The sequence below is a fragment of the Aythya marila genome, assembly GCF_965140915.1.
Source record: "Aythya marila genome assembly, chromosome: 3".
NCBI classification, from domain to species: Eukaryota; Metazoa; Chordata; class Aves; order Anseriformes; family Anatidae; genus Aythya; species Aythya marila.
In genome coordinates this window covers 110032693-110053059 of record NC_139044.1, presented here as the reverse complement: position 1 = coordinate 110053059, position 20367 = coordinate 110032693, and the positions used below count along the sequence as shown (strand labels likewise).

The 20367-nt window shown below is 37.5% G+C and overlaps 1 protein-coding gene across 2 annotated transcripts in view; it reads left to right on the top strand.

Moving 5' to 3' along the window:
- Positions 1 to 20367, top strand: part of LDAH (lipid droplet associated hydrolase) — a 118607-nt gene that overhangs the window by 25804 nt on the left and 72436 nt on the right. For both annotated transcript variants that reach the window (XM_082758045.1, XM_082758046.1), the window contains one exon: positions 8915 to 9049. In XM_082758045.1, the coding sequence (XP_082614171.1) occupies positions 8915 to 9049 (135 nt within the window). The remainder of the gene's footprint in view (positions 1 to 8914; positions 9050 to 20367) is intronic.

The following is a 20367-nucleotide window of genomic DNA, read 5'->3' as shown; positions in this document are numbered from 1 at the left end:
CTATCCTATTAGATATCCTGTATTAGATTTAAGAAAATTCAATTCTTAGGACGCTGCACTCCATTATTTTTTCTGCTTATGGACTACTTGTTTGTGAGTAATATTTTAAAATATGCTGACAGTTGTGCTTTGTTTACTGGGTCAGCCCACCAGTTTCCATTGTCTTTAGAAAATAAAAAAAAAATGTATCTTTCATTAAAAATAAAAACTTCCTCATGCAAAGAGAAGTCTGTATGTCAGATCTAGGCTTGAAATATGCCACTTTTGTTGAATTTCCCAGTGCTCCAGCAGTACCTCTGATGGGGGCTTGGCACATTTAAGCTTGTTAAGTTGGAGGAGGCAGAGTAATGACAGGATGGTTGAAACTCCAACTGTGCTTGACAGCATTTCCCTCTCCTAAATCTGGGTGGCAGATGTGACTTACTGAAGTGGCTTGCCGAAATTTCTCTATCTGTAGTCTTCTCTCCATGTCCTCTCCCTGTTAATGAGGCGTTGTTTTCAGCATGGATTCTTTCTGCCTGCCTGGCCGCAAAGCATAATCAGGAGAGGAAGTAATCCCTCTCCTGCAATGTGCAGAAGCTTGGCTTGAGTTATGGAAATATTGTGTTCTAGGGTATTTTGCTTGGTTTGACCATTTAAAGAAGTGTATTTTTTGTTCTATGATGTCTGAGGCAGAGGGGAAGAAGAAAGTACCTCCCAGAGGACCCACCTATGATGGAAATCCAGTTTAGCCATGCGCATCATGTACAAATAATGCAATTAAAATGTGTATAATATACTTCCTTCTTTCCTGGCATCTACTTCTAGAAGTGCCAGAGCTGATATGGATTTCCACTGATAATAAATATTTTGAAGTAGTGTTCTCTTAAAAATCATGAAAAATAAATGCCTCCTTTCAGACTCTAGGTAACATGTGGCCCTATTTCTATAGAACACGTGGTTCTGTATAGTAACTCCAATGGACCACTGAAACAAAATAAATTTCACCCATTATGTTCAGTATCTAGATTATGAAAACAATAGAGCCAAACATTCAGTAAGTCATCACTCTTGGTCCATTGTTTTTCTGCTGTGAGCATGATGGAGGATTATGATCATTGTCCTGATTTCCATTTTTGAGATGAAATCCTGTTTTTTATTGATGGATCTAAAAGCTCCCATGAGAATAAATAAATATTTAGTAAGATGTACTTATATAGCGCCTTTCCACCTGTAGATCTCTTATATCCATTATTAAAGCCTTCTCTTATGGGATAGAAACTCTTCATGGTAGCTCTTAAATAGCTTGTCCACAGTGACTTGTGTTTATGAAGGAGGAAAGTGTTTGAAACATTTGAGTTGAACTTCATGGAAAATCTCAGGACTGGTACAAATATCCTTACTACATGGTCTTTTTCCTCAGTCTTGGGTTTTCTTCTTGGTTTATCATGCACAGAACAGGTTATTGTTTTCTCTTACTTTTCTGAACACTAATAGCAGATACAAGTACAAAATCACTTTAGACAGTTCCTTTCGAATGCTGCATTCCCTTGATGTTCTTAACCCACAAAAAGAAATCTTTTCTTTCCACAAAAATTGCAGCAATGTATTTTCAGACATTTTTCTAACATCTCCTGTCTTCATGTTCTCCATAGCTATTTGTTACCTGTTTATAAAATACTTTATTCTGAAATCTGTCTTAAGAAAGAAAGAAAAATAAATGACCTTGAAGGTCTCAAGCTTACACTTTTTTTTCTTTTTTCTTTTTTTGTAACTCTGACCAGCATTACAGCATAGACAGATCTCTGATACAAATTTGAAAATTTAATTTCTGGTGCTTTTTGAATTTATTGTTTGCTTTCTCCTTGTATCTCATTCAAAATTGATAAAATCTGCAGAGCTATTTATCTGCACAAAACAAATAATTTGTGGTTATCTTGTTTTTGAATTGTTTATTTTCGTCTTTGTCTTCTTCCTGCTGATGTTGTCTCATCAGGGTTGTGTTATTCAAATGTTTCGTAGGCTTTATTGTGAACCCATTTGACACCAAGTCTCATGTTCCTCTTCTGCCCATGTCCTTTGTTCTCCTTTGTTTCTTTCAGAAGGAGACTAGTTTTCTGCTGGTCCAGTTCTGCTTCAGTCCCTGAAGTCAACTGGACAATTCCCACTGGGAATTTGAGACCCAAGGTAGAGGTCACTGCAGGATGGGCTGCAGCATAGATTGGGTCAGGCAGACCAACAGCCTGTGGGTTTTAAAGTAGTAAAATCTGTCTTCATCTGCCAAAACAGATGTGCAGGAGACTGCATGTGCAGGTGTGTACCAGGAGATCTAATTAAAAGTGCTAATTTTTAATCTAATATGCAGAAAATGGAACAAAAAATAGTAATTGTGAGCTTTAGTAAATTCTGTTTTATCACTTTAAAAAATAGAGTGGAAAATTCACTATTCCATTGTGAACTCATGTTTTTCAGTTTCATACTTAAATCCTTAACTCCCTTTCAAGAATCATTTGTTTACAGGCATACTGAAAGAATTGATAACTTTTTTTTTTTTTGTATATATATTTCTGTATGTGTCTTAGCTAGTTGAAACATTGAAGTCACCAGATGTATGTCAATATTTACCTTTATAATTGTATTACACCCCTGCAATATCACTTGCAGACAAAATCCAGTAGATTTCCATTGCCAAAATCAGGATTTCAGACTTGTTTTCATATCTGTCTGGATAGATGCTTTTAATCATTACTGTGAAAAAAGAAAGGCAGAAAAAAAAAAACAAAAACAAAAACAACAACAACAACAACAACAAAAAACCTGTTCTATCATAGTTTCTTGGGAATATTTTTTTTCACAAGCATCAGGCACAATTGTCACTTAGGGAAAAACAACATTGTTAGTTTAATTTAGGTTTATTAGGCTGTCCATGGGACTTCTTCAGAGGTGAATGAGCCCACATTTGTCATAAAGGTAGAACAGCATTAGAGAACAGCAAGGCAGGTGTATTTGCTCTGTGAAATGCACATACAGAATGTGTATTATAAAATCTTAAATGTAAGTTTTATAGCTGTATGAGGCTAAAAACTATATATATTTTCCCATATATATGTATATATATGTAGGAGAAACAAATATATACATATATATGTATAGGAGGAAAATATGAAATGAAAAACTTCTGAAAAACTTGAAAAACTTCTGTAATAAGCAGTTACAGGCACCTGGCTGAGTCCTGAGATTCCCTGTTTACACAACCGAAGCATTGAGGTGCTTTCCAGCCAAACTCATGGTTCCAGAGCTAGAGAGGATCAAACAAGAGTTTTCACGTGTTTCGGCATACCGTCTTTGTTATTATTTGCTCTTTGGCTGAGGTTGCTCCGCTCGCACACACTCTAAACAGAATACAGAGCTAAGAATTTCGGTCCCCTCGATGTGCAAACAGGTGAAAGTTTAATTGACGTGAGTTTGTGATGGCCATTCAGATGTTATTTGACAGGCGTTATTTGAAATTCCTTGACCCTGCACAGCCAAGAAACCTGTGTGTTTCCTTTTAAGGCCTGATCGTCAGCTGTGGTGTCAGTTTCTGCAGTTTTTTCCCAAGTGTGAGAACATCATTGTATTTTTTTTTTACATGCTCCATTTAAATCCTCCTGACATCTGCGTGGGCTGCTTTCCATTCATTAACATAGGGGAGCTGCATCTTCTTCCATGGTGGCTGGTCAGACGCCAAAGACAGATTAAGTTTCCTTGAGCGAGGAACTTGTCATGTCGATCCTTCGGGCCGGAGCTGGGAGCTTTGGCAGCTCTGCAAAGAGGCAGTTGGAATCTTTGCCACAAAAATGATTTTTGTGTGGTCCTGCTGTGCGCCCCTGGATTTCCAGCATGATTTATGGCTGCTCATTTAAAAAAACAAACAAAAAAAAGTCTGCATTTGGTTTTGTTGCAAGAGATTATCGTGTAAATACTGTGGTATACATACTTAATTCCGAAACTGTGGATTATTTCTAAAATTAAACTCATGGTAATTGCTGGCATGTTTTCCAGTTCCTCAAAGTTCTCAGTAAACCCACTGCTGGCTGTGTATTTCCCTTCTTCTATTCATGTAGCTGCTTCTATTCTTTATGGTCCTGCTGAGGTCCCAAAGGAAACAGAAAGCAACTGCTATGAAAAGTGCACGAAGCACCACAGCCCGCTGCCAGCTACTGCTCCTGCAGATGGGCAGGCTTTGGGAGACGTGGCTGGAAGCATCGAGGACAGTGCACAGAGCACAAAAAGCTTGGTTCAAAAACAAGGTGCAAGAAACCCCACAGCTGTTTGGGATGATTTAGCTACACATAAATTTCTTCTCTTTCACTCCCCACTCCCCTTGGCATTTACTAGAGGCTAAAATAAATCTTTTTGGGGTTAGATATCCTTTCCAAAACTGCTAGGAATTACTTTCGTTTTGTCTTTTGGTCTCTCTTCATTTGACTGACCTGTGTATATTTTTGAGCTACCCCTTTCAGGACAGAAGGCTTTTCCTGTATGTTTTGGTGTATATCTTTATACCTAACCTGAAATGTTTCACAATTGTGGAATTCTTTGTATATTCCTCAGTAAATTCAGGAATTATTTTTGCATATGTTTGTCTAATACTAGTGCTCTATTGATTAAAGTTTACATTTTACATTAATATTTGACTGTTGCAGAAGAATTTGGTATTCTTGACAATTTGTAAGAGTCAAAAGTTGTCATTGCTTGTGGGGATTAGGTATGGCCTGTGACTTTTTAAATAATCCTTATGTATTTGTTGTTTTGCATCCAGATTTAAGGGGTAGATTGAGTTGCACTGATAGCATATGTACCTAGGTTTAAACCTCCTGAATCCAGGTAATTTCTTTCTTGGAATTCCAGCATCTCAAGCATAAGTGCATATTTCCTCTTAAGACAGACTAAGGTTGTCTTTTTGACACTTCACAGAGGAAATAATGTGAAATCGGGATAAAAGTGATTATCACTGTTATCATGGGGCAGATACTTAGCTTGTATAAGTTGTTGTCTCTTGTTGAGTTGTTGCTGGTATTTAAAATCTTAATGGAACAGCACTAAAAAGAAAGTATTTGAAAATAAAAGTCAGGCAAATGCATGTTTATGAGTAATTTTCACATTCTTATCTGTTTGGGTGGTTAAAGAGTACCTCCCTGTTCTTGAAAACCTGTATCTGCAGTATGTGTAAGTGGAAAGAGAACATTTACCTCTCCATGTAGCTCAGAGTTGCACCCCTGCAAATTCTTTCAGGCTTCCCAGTTTTGCTTTAGCAGTATGTGGAACATGTCAGGAAAGCAAGGAGATTTCATCTTCAGATTAAAAATGGAAAGACTTTGGGTTTTATGTGGAACAGCTGGATGAAATGACTCGTGTTACAGAAAGGAACAGAGAAGGTCCTTGCTTATTGACATTTGTGAGTACACCGAATAAAGTGATCCAACTGCGCTCCAGTTCACTCCAAATTGTCCATGTAACATATTCTTCTCATGAAATGCTTAGAAATCTTTTGCAAATCAAGCTAATCCGCAGTGTCTTAGAGTTTTGTGTCTTTTTCTTTTATGGCCACCACTTAAAGCTATTGTTTGAAAAAATTTCTGAAACAACATAAACACAGTTTAAAATTAAGCACAGTTGAGAGTAACTGCTTAAGATGTGCTTCTTGGTTCAGATGACTGCAACTTGAGATTTGCTGGCATGCAAGAATGATTCAGGTGCCCTGAGGTGTCTGAGGATTGATGTGCTATTCAAATAACTGGAGTAACCTTCAAATCAGGGAGGTTAACATTGCATTTACTTATGGTTTCTATTTTTTGACACTTTGGGACTGAGTGAAAGAACATAGGCAGGTTTGTTCTGATGTATTGGGAAGTCCTTAAAATGCACAAATGAGCACTGCGTTACCTCCATGCCTGTGTGATGAACCTGGTTGTTCCTTTTATTTAAAATAAAATAAAATTAATTGAACAACACTTTGACTGCAGTAGACAAGCCCAAACTATTGTTGATCACAGATTGATGTGCATATTAAGCCCCAGATATTTCCATTAGCTATTACTGTAACTCTGTTGTATAGAAAAAAAAAATCTTTATCCATTTAGGTTTTTTTGCTCTCTCCCCTTAAAGTCTGTTGACAGATAGAAGCTAAAGTTAAAACTGTATGAAATAGCTGACTTTGCAGAGATGCAAGTTTGATCTATAATTGGAGGTTAACATTCTCCACTTACCAGTTCTGTGTACACAGGCTTTTCAAGAGCCGGGACTACAGCTCTGCTTTTACTTAAGTCAGTGAAAATCTGGAGTAACTCCATTGAAACTGAAAGTTCAATAAAGAACGAATTTATAGCTGCTTTACACATGGTGATTTCTCTATAGAAAGCTTTGCTGTTAAAATCTTTGTTGTTGATTTGCCTTTCCATTTGTGCCAGCGGTTCTCATTCATACCCCTTCAAGGCATTTTAAAGTATCAGTAGCAGATCTAACAGCTCACCCCACAGAATGTCTTTTACCATGAGCAGGTGTGTGCAGAGAGTGAGGGAAAGGGGTTACTTTTGCATTTATGGATCTTCTCCTTTACCTGTCTAACATATACATGCCATTTATCACAGAATAAAAATCCTGTTTTCTCCAAGAAAAGTAGTACTGCGCTTCGAGCTTTGCATAGTGTTTGATCCAAAGCCTCCCTTGGTGGTTCATGAGCGCTTCGTACTTCTCTGTTCTTCAGCTGATGGCTGAATCATGAGAGTCCTTACATCCTTACATGTTAGGTTCACCTAGCTGAGGATGAGAAGGACATTTGAAAGACAGCTGTTTTTATTTTCCTGCCTTTCATTGTTTTGCATTTTTAAAGGAGAGAATAATTGAAATGGATACTCAGAAAAAGATGTAAGGCTAGTTTTAAGATTAACATGATTCCTTGATCCCAAACTACCTAATTCCATTATATTGCAGGACTGAGTATAGTGCTGAAACTTAATGACTATTTATACTGCAAAAAATGCACTTTATTTTGGGTTGCTGCTACTTTCATCTTCAGCCTTCCTGAATGACAAGTTTCCTCTATATAACTTCAACCCAAGAAGCTTGACAAATGATGTCTAGATTTAATCTTGTTATCTCTGGGGGTCCATCTCTGATACACTTTTGAAGTATAAAAATGAAAAAAAAAAAAAAAAAATAGATGTACATTTTTATTGGTTAAATAAAATGAGGTCGTAGGAGGGTGTGAAATGTAAAGGTTTGTATGTGTGACCCCTGGGAATTTTAAATGGATTTTCTGGAAATCAGCCTGCAAAAATTTCCTTGTGCATTCTTGAGTTTGTGTATACAACAGCTTATTTTAATTCTCCTTTAATTTCAAGCTTAAAAAGAGATGCTTATAAGTACAAAATAACTAACACTACTCTGTTTTTTTTCCCATTTTCAAAATCTATGTATTCCAGTAAAAATAGTATTGTTTTAAGATCAGATTGTTTTTAAGGCTTAAAAAACATCAGAAGCTGAGTCTATTACATATAAGTGATGGATGAAGCATGTGTAATACCTTACCTAGAGTGGAAGGTTTCTATGTTCTGCCCTTGTATTATCACTGGTGTGAGCAAGGGACTCACCAGCTTCTGAGCATGTCTGTGCCAGAGGTGGCAGCAGGTGCCTGCTGTACTGCGTCTCTGTGGCCAGGAGACACTCCTCTGGAAACCCTACAGTGAGGGAAAGCCTCTTTGGAGATCAATGAGCTCACTGTGTGTTACCTGAAGAGCAAAAGGGTTAAAGTAAAAGAACCCAAAATGCCCACTGTATAAAGGGAAGAAGTGAAATAAACCCAGATTTTACCGCCGCCTGCCATTTCTACAAGAGCTCATTTGATGTCAGCTCCAACTCCTCTCCTTCTCTGCCCTTGTCAGTACTTACACTGGCTCAGCCTGTTATTACAGTCAGACTTTTACAAAGAAATTTAAAAAAATTTAGTGTTGTTCTTTTTTCCCTTCATATTCTTGCAATAATACATCTGTGTTATTTTGGGATGTCTTTGTCTTAAAAACTGAATGCCTTTTTACACAATACTGCTCTTGCCTCCTCCTGCTGTTGATGATATCCAAACTAAGAATTGTTTGGTATGCAAGTGAAGGGCATGCAATTGAGCAATCCTAGTTACAATGGCAGGCTTTGCTGATGTCTAAATGATAATAAGAAACCAGTGGGGTCTACCCTGGAAAAGGAAATAAATAGAGAGAAATTATATGTTTTTATATATGTGTGGAATTTTTATGCTTCCTGGGGGAATGGGGAAGCAAGGCTCATTTCATTTTCATATGGATTTATTCTCAACTTAAGCCCCTTGACACTTTGTCACTGCGCATATACAAAAGAAAAACAAACAAACAAAAATGTGAGGGGTAAAGATTAAAGGTTTGTATGGAAATCTTGAAATCTTGACCGAATATTGGATTGTCTGTAAATAGCATACCTGTTTTCAACTGCTAACAGAGAGATATTCCATGTTCTGAGTGACAGATACCTGGATCAAGTGATACACACATTAATGTCTGTCACATTTTTGTAAGATCTTGGGATTTCTTTATATTTGCCTGATTTTCATGTCTTGATGGGGGAGATAAGCAAGCTGCTTGAACTTTAATGCAAAAGGAGATTTTCTCTTGTGCTGGGCTTCAGGTTTAGCTTTTGCAATTTCAATTTTAGCTTCTGCATTTTCTGCCATATACTTCTCATGGATGCCATGAGAATGGAATTAAAACAGTTCAGTAGCATAGCCCCTGAGTTTGGGAGAATAAAAATTGGAGATGTGCTAAAAAAAATAACAAATTCAAATATAATGTTGCTTGGTTTGCTTTGAAGTACCTTGCTTGCTGTTGAAAGGTTAATATTGACTGTGCTTGTGTGTTTCTTTTGACAGGTAACCCCGGACTGGCAGGTTATTACAGGACCTTTATACAGGCCTTGTACTGTGGACTAAATCAGCAGTACCCTGTCTGGGTTGTGAGCCATGCCGGACATTGTAAGCCTCCTAGTGGTATGGAGATGATAGAAGGTACTATATAACTTGTACACACAGATATTTATAACCTCTCTCATTTCGCCAGAAGAAAACGTGCCTATTAGAAACAGCATGTCAACTTTTTAAATGCCTTCATTATATTTCCACAAAACAGTTTTATGAAGAGAGAAGTTGCTAAGGAAAAAGTATTTATAGATAAATTAGATTTGTCAGTCAAATAAATGCTATTAAGAGCATAGGAGAGTTTGCTGATTGCAGTCTTGAGAGACAATAGAGGAAGGTCTCAAATGTATTTACATGAGAACAAAAGATTATAACAGTTCGTGGGTTTTTTTTGTTTTGTTTTGTTTTTTCTTAAAGGAATATCCAATTCAGAGATTGAACACTTGAGGACAGTATCTCTGAATTTAAAAGTAGTTGTACTAAAGTAGTGAATGTTTCTGAGACTGAGGTATGGGATGTTTGCGGGGGCGAGGTTGCTTGTCTTTTTGTTAAAAATCTTTTAATGTGCCAGTGACAAGCAAGACATGATAGCCAACTCTAAGTGGGTATTGTTAATGTACAGCATTGGAAGACTACATACAGATTGATTTAGAACAGTGGTCTACAAACTTTTTTGATCATTCACACCAGTCAGTTAAAAAAAATTTGAGCATGCACCATTAATATCTATGTTTTTTCATAAATGATATGCATGTACAACTGAAGTTCTCCTATTTTCTTCCTGCATCCCAATGTGTATGCACCCCACATTGGAGACCACTGATTTAGTTCCAGTAGAATTTGGAAGTCTCAGAAAGACTAAAGTAAGTTTCCCAGTAGCAGTTACCAGTCAGACAACTTTCCTAATTTACTGGAGGCACATCATATAGAGAAAACTGAACAAAACTACATCCTTCATTTTTACTTCTGTCTGGTATTCTTATGCTTAGAGAGCTCTAGCAAACTGTGCTCCAGAGAGACACACAACATTAACTGAGCATTTCATTGTCATAATTCTACTTCTAGCAATCTGCAAAAAGATCTGTAAATTATTTTTACTCACTGAATGCAATAAAGAAGTTATATCTCAGTTTAGACCTCCTTATCCTTCTCGGTTTTTGAAAAAGTGATTGAACAGTACTGTTCAAATTAAGCCAAAAAAAAAAAAAAAAAAAAAGTCAGGCCAACATCAGTCTTTAGGTGTAGCTAAAATAACAAAAAGAGGAGCAACTGAGTAGCCCTCTCTTAATTATTTTGTTTAAAACAAACATAATCTGTATACACTAGTGGTTCACATGTTAAAAGTGTTACTTTTTTCTTTCCATTGTCTGATGTTGAGACTGACTTGTAGTTTTCCTAACAATAAAGGTGCGTGTGCCCCTTGAACAGATGCTACCTAGGAACAGGTTGCTCCAAAACCCCTGCCTGCCTACTTTGATAATTTACTGTGCATAATCTGTTTATGATTGCATTGCTGTAAGCCTTTTTAAGGTGCAGGTAATTGCACATCATTTGCTTAATTTCAACCGTAAAGACATGTTAATAGACAAAAGGAAAAATGTACCCAAATAGACCATAATTCAGATGCGGCAAATTTTTGCTTTAGAGTAAAGATAACAGGTGTGTATATCCACAGTTAATATATTTTTGTGAAGTTCTGGAGCTTCTTAATGCATCACTCTTTTGATGAATGCTTTTCAGATTTCTGATCTGATAATGTAAATAATCTCCTCCTTCTAACCAAGTAATTTATTAGACATCAGAAGAGTTTATTTAAAATACAAGTTATTGCTTCCTGTAAGAACGTGTTAAACATGCTCAATGCATGCTTTCAAAAAAAGGCTACTACCTGAATAGAGAATTACAGAGTCACAGAGTGGTTATCGTTGGTAGGGACCTCAGAAGATCACCTGGTCCAACCCCCCTGCAGAGCAGGATCGCCCAGAGCACATTGCTAAGGATGGCCTCCAGCTGGGTTTTGAATATCTCCAGAGAAGGAGACTCCACAACCTCTCTGGGTAATCCCAGTACTCTGTCACCCTCACAGTGAAGAAGTGTTTTCTCATTTTCAGATGGAACCTCCCATGCTTCAGTTTGTGCCCATTGCCTCTTGTCCAGTTGCTGGGCACCACTGAAAAGAGTCTGGCCCCATCCTCTTGACATCCTCCCTTAAGATATTTGTGTTTTGATAAGATCCCCTGTCCATCTTCTCCAAGCTAAACAGACCCAGCTGTCTCAGCCTCTCCTTGTATGACAGATGCTCCAGTCCCCTAATTATCTTAAATTAGTATTTTCTTAAGGATTAAATGAGTGGTCTTCAGACGTAGTTGAAAGACTAAAGGCAAATCATGTTTTCATGATACGTAGCCATCACTGAATGTTCATTTTATAGACAGTGAAATCAGAAGAAAATAAATTGTGTTGGATTTCTCTGTCTTTTAAACGTATGATTCCCCTTAAACTGCAGAAAACAAATTAAGAAAAGAATGAAAAAGTACTTTGGTACTTTTTAAAGAAATTGAAGAAAATTGTTGAACAGTGTTGAATGCTTTTTTGTTGAATGCTCTTGAATGCTTTGTAAAGCTTTTTGTTTTAAGAAAATTCTAAGAAATTATTTAATTTTAAGAAAATTCTTGATTTAAGAACATTCTAGAAAATTTTAACTTCTAACTCAAACATAAAATTAAGATTAAAAATGTTTCATATTTATTCACATTTAAACTATTCTGAATGCCAGAATAGTTGCTCAGTTTGGAGGGAGACACTATAACAGGTTATGAATGGTGGAGACCGAAGATGTAAGCTTTACATTATGATACCCAGTTGAATAGAAATGCCTGATTACTGCAAAAGGACTAAAGACCATTGTTTAGGAGTTGCTCTTCTGATGGCAGTGAATAGTAGCCAGTTGGAGACTTTTCAACAGCCTTTCAATCCCTTTTGATAGGAAACAAAATGTTAGTTAAAACTAACACATCTCAGTGAACAAATCCTGAAATTATTCATTGCTAATTTGATACTTCTTGCTAATTCAGAGCTGTGTTGTGGCTATCTAATTTTAAATAAGGACTAAAAAATGCAGCCTTGTTCCAAATTTCTGTAAAAGCCCTGGAAAATGGGAAGTTAGATAGTTTTTGTTTGTTTTTTTATCACTCTGGTCATCTTTTGCCAGTAAAGGCTGTATAGAGCTCTCTATACGTGGGCTGTAGACAATAATGGTGTTCCTTCCAATGTTTAAAATCTGTTAAACTATCCTTAGTTCATTTTGAATGATAAAAAAGGTAGGCATTGATTTATGGTTCACCAGAAGACTGTTTCCATTGATTTCTCTTTAGCAGGAGATTAGGATCTTTGCAGACCATTTTGAAATTGGGTTATATCCTTAAGAAGCACTATAGGAAAAAGCGTAGAAGTGTGTTTTTTGCACAGAAAGCAAATCTGTGAAGACATTCATTATTTGTTAGTGTGCCATCAGTGTGAAGTTTTGAAGTGAAATGGAAAATTTAGAAGTCATGTGCAGCATAATTTGTGATATATTGCTGATGTATTGCTTCTTAGCTGTGTTCTTTACTGTTGTTACTCACCTGAGTTTGCTTTTCTAGCCTTCTGACTTCTGATGAAACTGCAAAATTGACTTCAAGTGAGATTCTGCCTCATCTAAAGTGATACAACACTACAGAAAATATTAATGAAATCATTTGGGTAAAACTGAATTTCGGCTTCATCAAGTTACTCATCTTGTTGGTTGCTAGATAGTTGTCCACCAAAGGACAGACCTAAGCGTGGGTGTGATTACCAGATATGAGCCATAAATTGCTATCGTCATAGGAAATACTGTGCTGGTAAGGAAAAAAAATAAAATAGTAGCCCGAGCAAGACAAGGAGCATGGTGTGCTATAATAAGAGGATTGTGTGTTATTTAGGACAGTGATTCCCAAACTTGTGGTCTGTGGTCCACTAGTGGTTCCCAGGACACTTGCTTGTGGTGCAGGAAGAGCTGGCTGATCAGGTGGAGTTGGCTGTCTCGCTGGTTTCCACTTGCTAAGCTGAATTACTGGTAGCTAAGAATACTTCTCCCATAATACTTCTGCTGTGTAAGCATTTGCAGCGGTGGTCTTTGAGATGTTACACAACCACGGATGTGGGGAGATGGGGAGCAATGGGATTGCGGTCTGCACTGCTGCAAACAGGAGAGAAGGAGATGGTGAAAAATGGTCTGAGAACTTGGGCTCCTAAAAATAGTGACTCATCTTTAGCTAATAGCTTTTGTCCTTGTCATTGTGTATAATCCCAAAGGAGAGAATTCACACAAAGGCACAGGGAGTCAGTATGCATTTGGTAATTTTAGCTATCTTGTGACTTTCATTTGTTTTAAGTAATGTGAATATTTTTAATGTTTGCTGATTTTGGAGAATACTTGCACTGTTTCTTTAAGGTGAACAAAAGCTACCAGGAGTCTGTTCAGTCAGTATTAAAACACCTCAGAATTAGTGTCTGTGGTGCTCAGGAGGTCTTCAATCTGTGAATCTTTATCTGGGCCTCAGCACTGTACAGTTAGAGATCATACAGCAGTGGTGATAGTAGGTAAGGTTAAGGGCCTAAAGGGAAGAGGGACCCAAAAAAGCTGGTTAATATTCAAGGATCACCTCCTCCAAGCTCGAGAGCAATGCATCCCAACAAAGAGGAAGAAGTCGGGTGAAAATGTGAGAAGGATAAGTTCATGTGAGCATGGATGAACAAGGTGCTCCTAGCCAAGCTCCAACACATAAAGGAAGCCTACAGAGGGTGGAAGCAAGGACAGGTAATCTGGGAGGAATACAGAGACATTGCCAGAGTATCCATGGATGGAGATAGGAAAGCTAAATTTAAATGAAATTCAGTCTGGCCAGAATGTCAAGGGCAACAAGAAGGCCTTCTACATCAGTGATAAGAGGAAGACTAGGAAAAATGTGGGCCCTCAGCATTGGTGAGGCCACATCTGGAGTGGTGTGTACAGTTCTGAGCTCCCTGTTACATGAGAGACCTGGGCATACTGGAGGGAGTCCAACGTAGGGCCACCAAGGTAATCAAGGGACTGGAGCATCTCTCCTATGAGGAAAGGCTGAGAGAGCTGGGACTGTTCAGCCTGGAGAAGAGAAGGCTTCAGGGAGATCTCAGTGTCTATCAGTACCTGAAGGAAAGGTACACAGAAGATTGAACCAGGCACTTTTCAGTGGTGCCTTGTGCCAGCACAAGAGGCGATGGACACAACTTGGAACACAGGAGGTTCCCTCTGAACATGAGGAAACACTTTCCTTATATGAAGGTGACCGAGCACTGGCACAGGTTGCCCAGAGGCTGTGGGGTCTCCTCCTTGGAGATCTTTGGAAGCCACCTGGACGTGGTCCTGGGCACCCTGCTCTGGGTGTCTGCTGGAACAGGGCCTGGGCCAGATGGACCCTGCCAACCTCATCCATTCTGTGAGGTGTCTGGACGAATTCTGGTACATAGTGGTGGTTATGTTTAAAGACATTTACATCTTGTAATATGAAGGTTAAGAGAGAAAAGTAGAAGAAAAGGCAGCTGAACTGACACTTTACATACGTATTTTAAGCTTACACAGCGAATTAATATTAAGTTATATTCCAACAATATTCTCTGCTTCCTGTGCAGATAAATTAAAACATCTGAGAGTCATTGACAGATGGCTTATCTTTAATACACGTTCTTTCCAGGTTTAGTCAGTTATGTTCAAGTATTAAAGACCTAGAGTACTCTATGTCCAAAAACACACAGCACTGCTCTGCAGAATTAATAGAGTTGTGTGGCAGGAAGTTTCCCCATCAAATGGTACCATGCTGTGGATACATTAAGAAAAAACAGGTTGTAACCACGCTATCCAGATAGAATTCAACTAGTTTAACATCCAAGTGTGACTTTTTTTTTTTTTTAAAGTTCAGAGAGGAGAAGCTTCCTGTTTACGTAGCTGGCCTCAGCACTGATTAATCACCCCGAGGTCCTCATGCGGTGCTTGTCACCAGTAAGGGTCCCTGTGTGCACCGAGGAAGCGGTTGTTTTCTCAGGACAGGGCAGGAACTGCCAGCTTAGGGCACATTTGTCTGGCTGCCCCTCCTGATGCAGCAGGTGCTGCTATCCAGTAACCATATTCCTTCCTTGTCTTTGGAGAGGGCAGCTAAAGGAAGGAAGTGAGTGTGTGCATTTGGAAGTTATTAGGAGATGTTTAAATGCTGAGGTTTTTGTCTTTACAAAAAACCTGGTAAGATCTGTATTTTGCTGTATGGTTTTACTGCTAGGTGTCTATTTTAAGGAAATAAATGGAACAGTTCATGGTGGGAACCCACCAGAATGTTTTAAATCAAAATGTGTGAAAAGCAAGCAGCCCTGGAGATGCTGCTGTCCACCATTTACTGTAACACACCCTTCCCTTGAGCCACATTCAGCTAATTATTCATAGAGGTCCTGTAATCATGTCTGTAATTATGCAAAGAGATCCTTTGAATGAAATGTTGGCATTTGGCATTCTTTATCAGTTCCGCTTAATTTTAATCATGTGTTTAAAAATCTTGTTCAATTCAAAATCAAAACAGGAAAAATAAAATTTTGCCATCTGTGCAGTGTTTCTGAGTTGTTTTATTATTTTCTTTTCTGGCCAACCAAAATGTTATTAATTTTAACTGCTCATAACAGCATACTTTAACAGTCATGTATTTATTTATAATGATCACTTAAACACTATTAAGCTGATTCTGGTACCACTTAATGCATGACTCTACATGTATTCCACTGATTTTGATGGAGTAGTGACCAATTTTTTCTGGTGTTACTGAGAGGGCTTTGTCCTTATTTTTATTATTACTATATGAAAAATAGGTTCCCTCTATTTTCTATTTCTTTCAAGGTTTTTCACTGTCAACATATATCTGTATGTATACTGTTAAAGAAGTCCATGAATAGCTTTCTAGTCCATTCTAGCACTTTATTCAACTAATTCCCCTGTTAGAAGAAACATTTTTTTCACCCATATCTACAAATAAAGTTAATATAATTCAAATTCAAAGATGTGTTTTAAAGTAACAGTTTTTGAAACCTGATACAGACTTCTGGATTCTTATCCAGAAAACAAGATGTTTAAAAAAAAAAAAATGACATTCATCCATTGGAGAATATAATTTCTTTACTGCATTCCAGGAAAATTTGGATGTAGGTTTTGAGATTGTTTATGGATCATTTTCCGCCTTTCACCCCATGACATAGGTATGTTCTCCAGCTGATACCATCATTTCTAATTAGATGCAGATGGCTGTTAGTGGGGGGAAAAAAGTGTTCAAGAATTTGAACCCTATGAAAAGGTAACATTTATATCTTTTGGTGTCTTGACTTTAGAAGGCATGTCACAGTTCACTGAGATGAGCAGTGCTGTGATGTTTCACACTAACTCGTTTAAATGCTTTCTGTACTATTGTAGAGAAATAGAAAAAGTGAAATAATTCAATAAAAAAAATATTGAAACGATTCAGATTATTTTCCCCAGGGATAGTGCTTAAGAATCTTTTAATCCCAAATCAGATTGAAAAATACATCCACATTTGCTAAAGGACTGAAAATGGACTATCCCCATAGCAGGGAATAATCCCTTCTCTCCGATGATGTAACAGGTCTGGGTTAGTTTCAATAGCTGAACCAAAAGTTTTTCCACTACATAGGTTAACACTAGGGGAAAAACAAATAATCAATTTGTTTATTTATTAATAATAATTCCTACTTTCCGATATAGACCTTATATTTAATTTTGATCACACAAAGCTTGCAAAAATGTTGCAGATCTTGGTGTGATCAATTCAGTGTTTCACGGTAGTTTTATTTTTAATTCACAATGATCTGCGGTCATAAGACTGAAGAACTATCAGCAATACACAGCACGGTTCCAGATTCTAAAAATAATCAATTTCGGAACTTGAAGCCTCTGTTAGCTTTGGTTTGGGGGAGTTTCCCTTTCTTTAAGAGGCAGCGTAGGTGTTTCAGGGAAACGTAGGTGGATATAAAGCAGATTATGCACAGGGTACAACTGGCCTCACTCTTAGATCATCTTCATAAGTGAATTACTCATACCTCTAGTGCACCTACTTATATATCTCACCAGAATCTGAGTAAGGGTTGTATGCTTTAGGAAAGGAGCAGGGACAAAATGGTAACAGTGTTGGAGAACCAGATTGAATGAGGGACTGTCATTGGTGCTTGTTAGATGGAGTGTTTCCTTTTTTTTTTTCTTCCTTTTGATGCTGAACGTAAGACTGTTCTTTTGCTTTAAGCTAAACATACTCTTACCTTTCTGAAGTTTAAATTCTGTTTTGTGCATGAATACATTTATTAAAACAATCTAATTTACTACAGCTTAGTCAAATTACTGGTGAAGTCAAGTGGCTGCCTAGTTGCCAAATTAATCCCTGTTGGGTTTAACCATGAAACAAACTGTGCTAAAGTTCTCTAGGATTGTTGTTGTAGTGGTTTTGTTGTTATTTTGTTTTGTTTTGTTGTTGGGTTTGGTTTGTGTTTTTTTTTTCTTTTTCTTTTTTTTTTTTTTTTTTAAGAGTATATCTGTTTTCAGACATACTACCACTGAACTTTTGCCATCTAAGACTCCTTTGACTTCTATGGTAATGTTTACATGGTTTGGAGAAGTTTAATCCTGCAATTAATCATGAAGAGACTAATTACTGTATTCCCCAATGCACGTCAATGTATATTAAACTCTACATGATTATATTTGGATCTGTTTGCATGTAGGGTATGGGTCAAATTCAGTTACTTTCAGTGACTAATTCAAAAAAATATACTGTAAATTATAATTTATCAATTATAGCTTAATTATACTTTATACTTTTTACTTTGTCAGTTTCAAAGAGACTGTAGCAAGCTATGGCTTAGATGTCTACTAACATAAATGAATGAGAAAAGTGGCTCTTACCCAGATGTGAGCCTGGCACTTTGTTGGTCACAGGTGGTTTACTTTCTGTGTAGCACATCTCACCTGTGTAAAATGAAGGGCAAAAGAATCCCTTATTCATTTATAATGACAAATCAGCACTGTAACGGTAGCACTTCAGTCTCAATGTCAGCTATGATGCAAAACTCTGGGGAGCCATCACAGTATCTGTGGCATGTTGCCATACCTGCTCTGCTGTGTTGTTCAGTTAGGTGACTACAAATGAAACTTTCATTAGATCTTGATTATAGGGAACAAATGTGTCGATTACATTTTAAATAATTTAACAGAAGGAAATATATAAATCATATAATTTAAAGTGGTTAATTTGACAGAAACGTATTTCTTCCTCAAAGATAGGCAGTTTGCACTATACATCATCTGCAGGTTGTTACTTAAAGCATCAACAAGCGATAAAGAAAGCTGCCGTATTTCAAGAAAGTACAAGCTATTCTCTCTATATATTCTATTCTCTCTTCTCAGCCTTGCTACTGATTTTAATAAATTCAGGCTTTTACATACAGTGTTTTGTCCATTTCTCTTTTGCCTTATGTTGTGGGAAGTAATGAAAGACGTAGTTTGAAGTGCTCCTGAACCAAAATCATGTCCTTTTCCACTGATTCCTCACAAGTTCAGGTGATTCGAACATGTAACTAGGTGAGGAGTATCAGAGCAGAGAACTGGAACCTCCAGGCTGCAAATGTCACTTGATGTCACAGCAGTCAGCAGCAAAGCCCCTGTTGCTCTCACTTCCAGTGGGGATCACGGCTGCTTCCCTTTGCTGTCAGCGTGCTCACCTTGTGCAAAGAGGAGACCCAGCAGAGACACAGTAGGCTTTTTGAGGCAGGGAATGATTAGAAGCACTGACTGAGCACTGTGAGGTTGGTCTGCAGTACTGTTTTGCAAGCATTTCATGCTGTACAACCTGCAGTGCTGGTAGCATGGGGTCATGTTCTCACCTAGAATAAAATGATGCAGCTCTTGTGCAGCCACCGGCATGGCACTAGTTTACAGCATCAGGGAATCTAAGATGTGATTTTGAAAACGTATCATCTGAGAGTTTGGAAGTATACAGGTTAAAGATGGAAAAACGTTGTGCTTTCCTAAGTGGGTTGTTTACTCCTTAAAATAAGAAGGGTGCTAGACAGCACTGTTACATAATCGGAATCTGCTTACTGCAGGTGGTTATTCTGTACACTAAATATAACATTTCCATGGACAGGTGGAGATACAAACTACTTTATGTAGTATCAGTACAGTATCCTAGTAGTGTAGTATCATCTGAGATGAATATATGCAAGAGTAAAGAAAAAGCCCAAAGTTTACACTGAATGCCATCCAAACACCATTGTTGTAGCTAGTGTAGTTAAGAAGTGTATTACTGTTATTTTAATGTTACTCTAAAGACTTACACTTACTTGAACATTTCGGTCTTTGTCTTTATCAGTTCTAAATAAGATTTTGGGATGGATTTTCAAGAGAAATCAGATCTGGCCTAACAAATCAAAAGTTTTAGCTTCAACAGAAGTTGAGTTGCTTCAGAAAAGCAATTTGCCTTTACATACGGTTTTACATTTGAGTTGCTTTCAGTTGAGTGCTTCAGAAAACATCACCCATTGATCTATCCAGTTCTACCTTCCTGTAAGTCGCTGTAATGTTGAAATTCTGTATTGCTACTTGTGTTACTGTATAACTACCCATCCACATACCTTCTTATCTGCTTGCTTGTTCAGCCTTCCACCTCTTAATATTGTTCTATACTTGTTGCCATTTTCTCACGCTTTTAATATAATTCTTTTTACTCCCTCTTCTGTGGAATAACATGGGTTGTCTTCCTTGGCCTGCTGTCTGTCTTCACTCCAAGCTTCGACTCTCCTTTATTTGCTCTTAGTCCCTCTTTTCTCTACTTGTATCTGTTTAAACTTCCCAAAGTTTTGAAGTGCTGTTTTCAATAGGTGTGACTGTTAGACTTGCCTACTACGGCACAGTGTTTTATTTATCATACACCTACTGAATCCATTCCTATGAAATTACATTCATTGTTTTTTGTTCATTTCAACCCTTGTACAATTGCCACTGCCCTTTCTATGCCTCTAATTATCATGCTGCATGTAGGCAGCCTTGGTGATGTGCAGGAATCATTATTTAGTTTTTCTTCCATTGTCAAGCTGTGCAAACACAAGTTGTTGTGAGAGTGTGTTATATACTGAAGTTGCTTTCTGTTGCTTCATCCAGTAAGAAAGTTCTGTGCCTTAGTTTCAAGACTAAATTTTCCCCATGTTAAATTGGAAGATGTTAGATATAACCAAACACAAAAAGATCTTGATACTCATGTGCTTTGCAGTAAGGAATTACCTTAAGGAACAACGCCCTGTGTGTTTTTCCT